The sequence below is a fragment of the Pogona vitticeps genome, chromosome 6, assembly GCF_051106095.1.
Source record: "Pogona vitticeps strain Pit_001003342236 chromosome 6, PviZW2.1, whole genome shotgun sequence".
NCBI lineage: Eukaryota > Metazoa > Chordata > Lepidosauria > Squamata > Agamidae > Pogona > Pogona vitticeps.
The window spans coordinates 106286508-106298008 of NC_135788.1; the positions used below are offsets into that span (position 1 = coordinate 106286508).

The 11501-nt window shown below is 42.7% G+C and overlaps 1 protein-coding gene across 1 annotated transcript; it reads right to left on the reverse strand.

The window, feature by feature from the left end:
• Positions 1–14: 14 nt before the first annotated feature.
• Positions 15–9234, reverse strand: SGF29 (SAGA complex associated factor 29). Its single transcript, XM_020810576.3, has 10 exons — positions 9072–9234; positions 6059–6137; positions 5672–5747; positions 3859–3931; positions 3704–3768; positions 2613–2742; positions 2372–2518; positions 1726–1761; positions 1459–1621; positions 15–1082 (listed from the first exon to the last, which is right to left on the reverse strand). The coding sequence occupies exons 2-10, from the start codon at positions 6131–6133 to the stop codon at positions 966–968; spliced, it is 882 nt and encodes a 293-aa protein (XP_020666235.1). The 5' UTR covers positions 6134–6137; positions 9072–9234; the 3' UTR covers positions 15–965.
• Positions 9235–11501: the final 2267 nt, after the last annotated feature.

The window sequence follows — 11501 nt, forward strand, 5'->3', positions numbered from 1 at the left end:
CCCAGAAAATGGGCTTTACTATACATGCTCCTTTATTAAACATGAGCATGTCAAAACGACAACCAGGCATAGCAAAATTGAGCAGAAATCCAATGGATATAGGTAGATGTAACTTCCTACAAGGCATCCGAAAAATATCAATCCCAATATGTTCCAAACAGCGCTTTACCCAACAGTATCCACTGCTGTGTTTCAAATGACTACCACCCAAAAGTGCCAATGATTCATACAATGGTAAGAATTTATTTTTTGATGCAAATCACCTAGTGGCTGGACTCCTGTTGCTGTAACTATACAGGAGTAAACAGCAATGATATCAATCCACAATGTTACTTTTTAATTTAATGCTTCCTATCCCTCTCCCTACATTTAAGGTTCTGAGGTTGCCTAGGTATCTCCTTTGACCCGGGGAAGCATTTGCGGGATAGAAAACATTTAGTATCTGAAAATGGCTGCTGGATCACCAGTGGTTATCCAGCTTTTATTTTTGGCTATTAAAAGCTCCTTCCCGCCCTTGTCGAGACTCCCAAAGGCTTCCCCAGGTCAAATGGGATCCCAGGGGAGCCTTGGAACCTGAGGAAGAATAGGGAGCATTGAAATAAATTAAATGAAATAAAAACTTTATTTGCTGATGACATGATCACAATTTACACCCCCAAGAGCATTTCAAGCTATAGGTTCCGGCAGCCTTCCCTAATAAGGAGATGATTGCTTTAATCATATTGAGATGTATACTACCTGAATCCATAAATCTAGCTCCTACACGTTTTATTTCCAAGATGAGAAAATATGGTTTTGGTGGGAGCTAGAACTGCCAGAATATTCCAGTCACTATGGTCAGTGGCCATATGAACTGTAGTCCAAAAGAGTAACTGTACCACACACAGCTCTGCTTTTTTTAACTCTTCAGTTCCAGAAGTCCATTTCACAGATCAAATGTCTTGCTGTGCAACATCATCACACTGTCACTTCTTCTTGGTTTCTTTGCAAGCCACCACATAGCGCTGAGCCACATTGAGAGGTGGAGAGTACCCATCTGCATAGCTGGTGTCCTCAAACAGCACTGAGTAATCATCCTGAGGCTAAGGAATGAATAAAAGGGAGGGAGTTACACATTATGCCACAGAAGGGAAAGGGCCTGGGTCCACCATTTCAGAGACCCATGATCCCAACTGTTTTGGTTCAGAGCCAGTTCCCCTCAGAGCAAGATCAACCAAGCTGTAGGACAGGCAAGCCCACTTCCCTAACCTGCTTTTGTTTTGGTCTGTATGGCTGTCACCTGCCCGATGCTCCAATATGCACTCACAGCAATTGCCAGCACCACAATGCATAGACCCACAAGGATTTGCAGAAGGTTTAAGACCTTCTGGGGTGGGGCTATATCTGCACAGCCACAATAGCAAGATTGGCTCTGTGTGAACTACCCACTGAGGAATTATACCATGTCCTTTTCCTTACCCGCTGTGGTGGAGTGTGGATAAGTGCTCGGTAGAAACAGGTTGTCTGTGGGTATAAGGCCAGGACCAGCTGGTCTTTCTGGAACAAGGCCTCAGGGTCTGTTTCAGGGTTGGCTTTCCACTGGGGCAGGGGGATGATGCGACGTCGGCTCAAGGTGTGGCGCCTGCAGAAAAGAGGCAGAGAATGAAGGTGCACAAGCCTGATCTCTCCCATCCACATGGATGATTCTGCTTCCCTTTACCCAGTGGGACCTTTTTCCTCACTTACTCTTTCCCTTCTTCATCAATGTCGTCCACCTCATACCTGGAGAAGAAAAAATGTCAGGTGGGAATTTGAAGTCATTGAAACAATATAACTATAAAGCTGAAATTAAGAAGAAAGACTTCAACATTCTCATATGCTTGCAACTTATTTAGGAGAATTGTCTGGGCTTGAAAGTTCCAGGGCATCCAATTCTCTTTTTTTCAGAATTATTTTTTCTACAAATTCCCACCCATTTTAAAAAAACAACCTTGGGGGCCACATACAAGTTGTGTTAGGCCCTCACAAACCCCATTTTATCAGACCTACCAAAAAAAGTTATTCCACTGTATTTTTGGAAATTGTTTTTGCAGCAATTTTGGTTTAGCTAATGGAGAGCTGGCTGCATAGCTGGCTGGCTGTGGAGCCAGAGGTTGGGAGCTCAACACTCCACTGTACCTCCTAGGAGAACAGCCAGCCTGTCTGACCCTGGGCAAGCTGCAAAGCCCCAGGATGCCCCCAAAGAAGAGAATGATAAACCACTTCTCTGCCTAGAAAATCCTGCCACCATAAATCAGAATCGACTTGCGTGCATGCAATTATAATTAAATGAGAAAAGCTCTGTGAGCTTCAGTTCCAGCACTATGGTCCTAACTGTACCAAACATACTTACTTGTTAGTTGCATGGCTGTAGCTCACAGCCTCAGCCAAGATCCACTGTTCATCGCCATCAACTGCCTTGACTCGAGCTGCTACTTTGTCTCCTGGTTTGGCAACATAATCGCTAGAGGCAGGGATGGCCCCACACAGTGGAGGAGGCCTACAGGGAAAAGAAAGCATAAAGATGTGGGCACAGTTGACAAATAACCAAGCAAAGTGAGCTCTCGCCAATCACTGAGCCCCAGAATAATTACTTCTCTCCAGGTTTTCCAATCCACAAGGGAAGGGTCATGGCAGACTGCTGGAGGAGCGTCATCAACACACCCCGGCGCATGGTTTTACGTGGTGGCTCTGAATCGTTATAGAGGCCAGCAATCTTGGCAGCTGTTAAGGGGAAACAGATAAGGACGATTTTGCTACTATTCAGAGAGACAGAAAATAATTAGTGACTGAAATATTCTAACAATGGTAGATTCAAAGCAACCATCTACCTGTTCAAAGCTAACTCTATGGTTTAACAATTAAAAAATACTTCCTTTGATCTTCCAAGGAAGCAGATTTTGGAGCCAGTATCCCATGTTTCAGATAAGAAAGGCAACCCTGTTTAACTACTGTATGTTATAATTTCCTTCCCCATTTCCAGATGAGCTGCACAATTCCCTCATCACAAGGAAATATGAATCTTCTCTTTAAAGTACTGTATATCACAAGCTCCTTGAATTACTCATGGGAAACTCTTAAGTCACAGGATGGGATTTCTATCCACAACTTACTAACGTTCATTTTTGTACTAGTCTGAGGTTCAGGTTCCAAATGAAACTTCTGGGAATTTTGGAAATCTCTTGGCTAGTACATCCAATGATCTATTCCAAAGGCTGTCAAACACAGGTCCCACAGGTTATTGTCCCACTACATCCAGAAGCCCTAATTACCAGCAGTGCTACCTTAGGCTTCTGAGAGGTCCAGGATAAGAATATCTAGGGCCCAATGTTTGGGAATCACCACTGGTCATTGGGATGGGCTACATCCCCTCCCTATAATTAACCCTGGGACTGAAGGCAGAACCAGCAAATAAGATAAAAGGACTGAAGAGCCAGTCATTCAGACAGAACATCACAAGGCAGTTCAAAGAACTGAGCCCACTTTCCCAAACCAACCGACCGAGTGAAGCATAGTGGCTTCTTTATGGGATAAAAAAGTCTCTCCTTTGACTTCCATTCTCAGTGTTAGCTTCTGCCAGTCCGCCTGAGAGCTAAAATTTGCCACCTTCACCTGAGATAGCCCCAGAGTAGGCTGGGTCTCTGAGCACATTTTATCTTGCCTCCTCAGGACCCTGCAAACTCACCAATCCGCCGTTCTTCAAGAAGAGACTTAATCTCAGCAATCTTATCCAAATCCTTGCGCAGGATGCTGAAGAGGAAGCAAAAAGGCATATGAAACGGAAACTTTAGAAGGGAGTCCAGGCCTCCTCACAGCCCCATAATTTTCAGCTATACTCACTTGCATTCAGCTTCCGCATCAGCCTTGGCTGTGGTGTAGAGGCCACGTAATTTGGTCCGGTAATATGGAGAGACTGAGAAGAAGGAAGACAGGCAGATGAGACTTTACACAAGAGATATAGGTTTGCATTTCTATTTATGTCATTCTGCACTGAGGCAGAAGTGCCTCAGACAAGAGAGCTAAGAAAGATTTAGGCCTCAAAGAGGGAAAGATAACTTTATAATGTTCAAAAAATTTTATGGGAGTCCTGCTGTATGAGATCACAAGCTTTCTCATCCAACATTTCCAAAGATTTCCAAAACTGATCCACCAGATGCATATGGGGAACCATGCAGGAAACCCACTGCTTTTTCTTAAAACTAGGGTTGCAAAGTAAGCAGACTCTGTAGATGATTCTGAAAACTATGACTATTTGTCACCAACAGACCTTTTCCTCCTTTTGAGCCAGACAAAGCTGATGGCCGCTACTATACCCTGTGGAAGGGAATTCCATAATGCAACTATATTTTGTGAGGAAATCTGTTCTTTTGCCTATCCAAAGTATTCCATCTTTCATTATCGATGGATAAGGGTGATAAACCAGATTCCATTTTTATATGGGAAGGAAAAAGTATCTCCTTACCCACATTATACATACCTAAATATTACATTTATCATATTTCCATCTTAGCCTCCTATTTTTCAAACTAAATAGCCCCAAATGTCGTAACTTGTCCTTGTAATCAGTCTACCCTTACCCCTAATAATTCGGGCTATTCTTTTCAGCACCTTTTTCACCTCTAAAATATCCTTTTTTAAGGAAGTGCAATCAGAACGGTATACTGACCTCCCTCAATCCAGCACCCAGATAGACTGAATACATCCAGCCCTATAAACTGTTTTATTATTTCAGGATTTTAACTGTTCAAACTAGAGATGGTTTCCCCCCTAATGAGGGTCTGGCCCCTGGAACCGGACCATCCACTCACGTGTCCTGCCACGGTGATGGTCCCATGTGTCCCGCCAATGGCGCCCAGTACTCCTCTGTCTTCCTGCTCAGTCGGCTACTCCAGGCAGGGGGCCAGAGGACGAGTCTCCCCACACGGCTGCTGAGTGGCCAGCTGAACAGGAAGACAGCAGAGCTCTCGGCACTATTCACAGGACGAGTGGGACCATTGCCGCGGTGGGATGTGTGAGTGGACAGTCAGTCCCGGGGGTCAGAGCCTCATTAGGGCCAGCTGGGACAGTACAGAATGGTTGTTGTGGGTTTTTCGGGCTCTTTGGCCGTGTTCTGAAGGTTGTTCCTAATGTTTCGCCAGCCTCTGTGGCCAGCATCTTCAGAGGACAGCACTCTGTCCTCTGAAGATGCCGGCCACAGAGACTGGCGAAACGTTGGGAAAAACAACCTTCAGAACACGGCCAAAGAGCCCGAAAAACCCACAACAACCATTAGATCCCGGCCGTGAAAGCCTTCACGAATACAGTATAGAATATTCATATTGTATATGAATATCTCCACCTCTAGTTCAAACTATTTTACTCCTTCTTTTAACCATCTTATGTGCTGTTGCTTAGCAGAAAGGTAGAATAAAACTTTGTAATAATATTAATAATAAAAGTATAAAATGTGCTATTTTTATTACTGTGCTGATAGAAGCTGTAATCCATTTCCAGCTGGCATGGCCACTGGCCATACTAGCAGGGATGATGGGAGCTGCAGTCCAAGACATTTGGAGGATGCCAGTTTAGGAAAGGATGATGTACACAGCATTCTAGACTGGACTTCACCGGAGAATTTTATTAAATCATTACAATGCTGGCAGTCCCAACTCACTCTTATTTTCTGTCTGCATCCTCTCATGCGTTTTCTGGATGTTCACCAGGTTGTGTTCACTCCTTGATCGCTCTTCCTGACAACATATTGCACATATTGACAATATAAGCCATCACTGCAATTCCTGCTATTTTCACACAGGCTGTGTTCATATCAGTTGTCATATCCAACCCTATTCTCGCCATTTCTCCCCCTCCCCAATCAATCGTAACTACACAGATCCTCTGAGGCAATGCAAAAATATGGTATGATGCAATGCTCTCCATCTCAAGAAACAGCCAGGAAGGGCTTCCCTGCTTCCACTTAGGAACAACCTGAGGAGACTCTGTCCTACCTTGCAGCCCACATTCTATGACTTAAAATATTCCAAAACAGCACTTATGTTACCTGTGTCTGTTTGATAAGCTGATGCAGCTCCCCCAGCAGTTCAGCAATACGGGAATCAGCTGACACAAGAGCCATATTACTGAAAGAAATGGGGTGGAGAAACTTAATTAAAAAGTGCATTTATATTATGCTCTGTAGATTGATTATACAGTATGCATTTTGTGAAATTCCAGCTTTACAACATGCAGTAAAGCAGCTTCTTAGGACGCCAGAACTGCACAGAGGTAGAGGTGAGAATATATAACATACGCTGGATTATGAAGAAAGCCAGAGAGTTCCAGAAAAACATCTGCTTCTGCTTCACTGATTATGCAAAAGCTTTGATTGTGTGGACCACAGCAAACTATGGCAAATTCTTAAAGAAATGGGAGTGCCTGAGCACCTTATCTATCTCCTGAGAAATCTATATGTGGGACAGGAAGCAACAGTTAGAACTTGATATGGAACAACTGATTGGTTCAAAATTGGGAAAGGAGTACGACAAGACTGTATATTGTCCCCTGCCTACTTAACTTATATGCCAAATACATAATGCAAAAGGCAGGACTGGATGAATCCCAAGCCAGAATTAAAATTGCCAGAAGAAAAATCAACAACCTCAGATATGCAGATGATACCACTCTGATGGCAGAACATGGGAAGGAATTAAAGAACCTCTTAATGAGGGTGAAAGAGGGTCTGAAGCTCAACACCAAAAAAAAAAAAAAAAAAAAAAAAAAAAAAAAAACCCTAGGATCATGGCCACTGGTCCCATCACTTCCTGGCAAATAAAAGGGAAAGATATGGAGGCAGGGACAGATTTTACTTTCTTGGGCTCCATGATCACTGCAGATGGTGACAGCAGCCACAAAATTAAAAGATGCCTGCTTCTGGGGAGGAAAACGATAACAAACCTAGACAGCATCTTAAAAAGCAGAGTCATCACCTTGCCAGCAAAGGTCCACATAGTCAAAGCTATGGTCTTTCCAGTAGTCATGTATGGAAGTGAGAGCTGGATCATAAACAAGGCCGACCACCGAAGAATTGATGCTTTTGAATTGTGGTGCTGGAGGAGACTCCCGAGAATCCCCTGGACTGCAAGGAGAACAAACCTATCCATTCTGAAGGAAATCAACCCTGAGTGCTCACTGGAAGGACAGATCCTGAAGCTGAAGCTCCGATACTTTCGCCATCTCATGAGAAGACTCCCTGGAAAAGACCCTGATGTTGGAAAGTGTGAGGGCACCATCTCCAGCTAGCATGCGGAAATGCTGGTGTGGATGATGGAAGTTGTAATCTGATGCCTCTAAAGGGCATCATTGGAGTAAGGATGACAATGGTGACAGAAAACAGCCCTTTCTTTGCTGCAGCTACTGCCATGGAAAAAGCCTTCAAATGAGCTCTAGCCTGTGTTTGGTCAGATTCACTCTGACATTTCTGCCATTGTCTCTCGTCTCCATCCCACTTGTTTCATCACTGCCAGCTCCCTGGTAAACTAAGGGCTTGTCTGCCTCTATTCTGTGAGAGGGGACTCTTAGAAGCAACATATCCACAGCCCTGGTCATGTCTTCATTCTAGAGGTCAACCATGGCTTCAACAGGATCACCTGGTAAGGCAAAAGGAAACTCCCCAAGAACCATCAGGAAACCAGTTGGATGTACCAATTTCCCAGGCTGAACCAAACTAATCAGTCCCCAGCCACTGCAGAGATTGTGAGTTTCAGTAAGTCTAAACTTCACCAGGTAAGTGAGTGAACTGTCCATGATACAAGTTCCTCCACACCTAGATCACCATAATCTTGCTCAGCACAGAATACTGGATCCAGAGCGTACCCTGTAGCATGAGTGAGACCAAATACCACTTGGGACAGACCTGTTGTTACAGAAGGCACGTAGTATGGAGCTGCTCTTAATAAGGTGGCCTAGCATGGATGCTGAACTTCTCAGTACTGCAAGGCTAGGAAACACCAGCATCACCTCCAAAATTTTCAAAATTCAAAAATTCTGTTAATAGCTGATATCATACTTTATTAAACAAACTACTATCTGGTTAAGTTGCATCATGTATGTGTTTATGTCTAATCTGTAAAAATTTCTGTAATGGATGTATGTGTTCCATAATTCGGGGGGGGGTCAAAAATAGGTCATGTGGTCCCCCCCCCCCCGAAAAACACAATTTACATGCAGACGTAGGGGATAACTTTATTGGACCACTGAAGAAAACAAGTAGATTGTAAGCTTTCAGTGGTAATATATCCCAAATTTCTCAGGCAGTGTATACAGGTGCATGTGCAAGTTGTTGAATTACAACTCCCAAGAATTCCTCATAATTGCAAGGACTAATAGGAGTTGCAGTCCCCAAGTTGGAAGATGGGCTTCACCTAGTGTGTCAGAAAACATGCATTCAATTATTTATTCCTGAAACCTAACATATATGAGGGTGTCATAGGGTTCTGTGGTTCGGGAGCAGATGCACGGCTTGCTTGGGAAGGAAAGATATTTGGCTGAGTATTCGCCTTGCTGAATATCACAAAAACACAGGCTAGTTTGGACCAGATAGGCGGGGTATAAATCAAATAAATAAATAAATAAATAGTTTCTTCAAGACCTTTGCAAATCCAACATCGACTTCAGCGCAGAAAGTCAAAATACAAAGAGATATAAAATATTCCTAGTTTGTATCACAGACAGATTTTTAATGTTTTGAATCAAATGTCTTTAAAGGCTTGGTTACTAGATGGTTCATCTAGCTTCAAATCCACGTCCATAAAGACATTTTCTTCGTGTTTATTTTATTTTTAAAAAAATTTAATAAGGCTTTTGGCCTTCACAAGGCACTGAAGCGAAAACAATGAACTCCGCAAAATCCCCTCACGGCCTCGACCAGCCTTGAGGAAACCGAATTCCCAAGATGCAACGGGAGCAACCGCGGGGGAAACAGACCGTGAGTCGAAGAATACACCGGTGCGCATGCGCAAAACCCTGCCCCTCCAAAAAAAATAATTTTTCCAAAAGGCATCATCCTCACTCCCTACCGTTTCGGGCCCCGATCAGTAGCAGCAGGACAGTGCTCGATGTAGGGACAACGAAAAGCCAAATGAAATGAAATGCAATGAAATAAAATAAAAGAGGAGCTCACGGCTAAAAATGGCGCACAAGAGCGCTCAAAAGACTAACGCGCACGCGCAATTCAGGGCTTAAATTTGGACGCATGCGCAGCTGGCGAGGCAACCGCCGCAGTTCGGAGACTAATAGGTGGCGTTAGAAGTGAAGTTTTTGCCAGGGATTTATTGTGCGCATGCGTTGTCGTGAACGGCTGCTCGTTGTTTTCTTCCGTAATTCTAGAAATAATTTTTAAACTGATGTGTTGTAGTAATCTTTTAGAGGTGCTTATTTATCTTTGCCTCGAAGCCTGTTGGGGCATGTCTAGGCTTTTGTCTCGAGGGCAGACCCAGTCATAGCCGAGAGAGTATTGCTATTTCTGTTGGCGAGTTTTCTTAGGCAAATGTATGTGGAAATCCGGATAGGACAGAAAAGGGTAAAAGGCAATGAGATTCTTTATCTGTTTATTTGGAACGAAATCTCAGAGATTTCAGTTGTGCTTATTTTCAAACAAGTAGGTATAGGTTTGCAGTATTAATCAAATAGAATACACCCAGATAAGCAATTAATAGTAGAATAGTAACATTTCCAGTGAAACTGAAACGCTCCTTATAATTCTCTAAATTTCTTATACCTCCCATCTTTGAAAACTGCATAGGTGGAGGAAACTAATGGCAAAACTGAGAATATTTGCAGAAGATATGTTTTTTTTTTGGTTTGGTGTGAGTTTTCTTTGTTTTTATAGTACAGTACGTTTTTGTAAAGGGGGGCTAAAGTGGAAGTGCCAGCAACAATTTAAAATGCAGTACACTCCTAACAACAAAAGGAAAGCTGCAAGTTTAAAAGAAGGGAGGGATTAGAAATGTAGACAAGTATACAGTAGTGGGTAGGTGGGGGCTCTAAGGTTTTTCAGCACTGTATCTGAGTTGGATCACAAGCAAATATGTATTTTCTTATGTTTGATGGGCATTGCTCGGTCCCCACTCCAGTAACTTTCTTTAAATTGTTTAAACAGCTGTGTTACATCTGTTGCAGCAATAACAAGAAAGAGTCCAGTGGCACATTTAAGAGTAACTAGTTTCATTGGTCATAGCCTTTTTTGAAATGCAGTCTGTTAAAGCTTTTGTCAAACAAAACTTGTTAATCTTCAAGCTACCACCCGGCTCTTTGTTGGCTTATCAGGCGACAAGCAAAATAAAAATAAAGAAGACTAACCGCTGTATTTTAATGGGAGCTTTCGTGGACGAGTCCACTTCCTTAATTTTGTCTTTAAAACAATTCTTTAAAGTTATTTGAGGCAAAATAAGCCCTAAACAGGAAGCCATATCAACAACTGCATTTAGAAAGACAGGAATTGATCCAATTCTTTGTAAATTGACTCGACTGTGCTAGGAAGGCTTCCACGGGCTGACTGTCTTTGGTCATCCACAGCTTCCCCCTTCAGTCCTTCTGGTGTTGGTTAATCATTGTTTGTCCTCTTCCAGAACAGTTGTTAAGGAACACACTGAACCAGAACTCTTGATCCCAGATAAGATTGTGCAGCAAGTCAGACTGAACTGGGACCGGTACCAAAACCAGATGGCTGCGTTACAAATGTTTATAGTGGCACCCAAGTTTGTTGCAAAAAAGCCATTACCAATAATTCTTTGAAGCAGGGATAGGCAAAGTGCAGCCCTAGTGCTGCATGTAAGCCTCCAAGGCTGTTATTGGGCTCCCACAGCCCCTGTTTTCCTAGTGCCCCCCCCAAAAAAACTCTTGGAAATTTGCAAGAGTTATGTCAATTTTTAAGAGATCCTAGGAGCCCTCAAGACTACACTCAGCAACGTGGGTTTTTCAAAAGTAGAAATGGCTTCGAAGCTACTTTAGTTTCTTAGGTTTGTGAGTCTTAAAAGACTTCACCTTACAGAGGAGGCTTGATCTAATATTCATCCTTCCTAGAAAAGGTCCATGGGAGGGCTTTTTGCTGGTTTTGTTTATTTATTTATTTATTTAATTTATATCCCGCCTATCTGGTCGGGTGAGGACCACTCTATTTGTTTACTATTTGTTTATTTTTACTTTTATTATAATATTTGTTAGCCACTTTGGATGCTATATTTGGTGGAAAGGGCAGAATATAAGTGTAATAAAAAACAACAAAAACTTAAGCTGGAATGATTTTAGTGGCTTTAAGTAGAATTTTATTAGTATTTAGGGTTAAATACTAGGTGAATAATATTTGGTCAGATTGTTCTATCCTGTGCTGTATCTGAAGATATCAGAGCAGGTTACAGTTAATTAAAACAGCTTTAAAGCAATTTTAAGATTTGTCAACACAATTTAAAATAAGCGAAGGTCAAAGGAACAGCAAGCAAACAAAGCAG

Coding starts and splice junctions, on each gene's coding strand:
- SGF29 (XM_020810576.3), bottom strand. CDS start 6,133: ATGGCTCTTGTGTCAGCTGATTCCCGTATTGCTGAACTGCTGGGGGAG. Junction 5,748..6,058: donor AGCTTATCAAACAGACACAG/GTAACATAAGTG, acceptor ATATGTTGTCAG/GAAGAGCGATCAAGGAGTGA. Junction 1,083..1,458: donor TCCACACTCCACCACAGCGG/GTAAGGAAAAGG, acceptor TTCATTCCTTAG/CCTCAGGATGATTACTCAGT.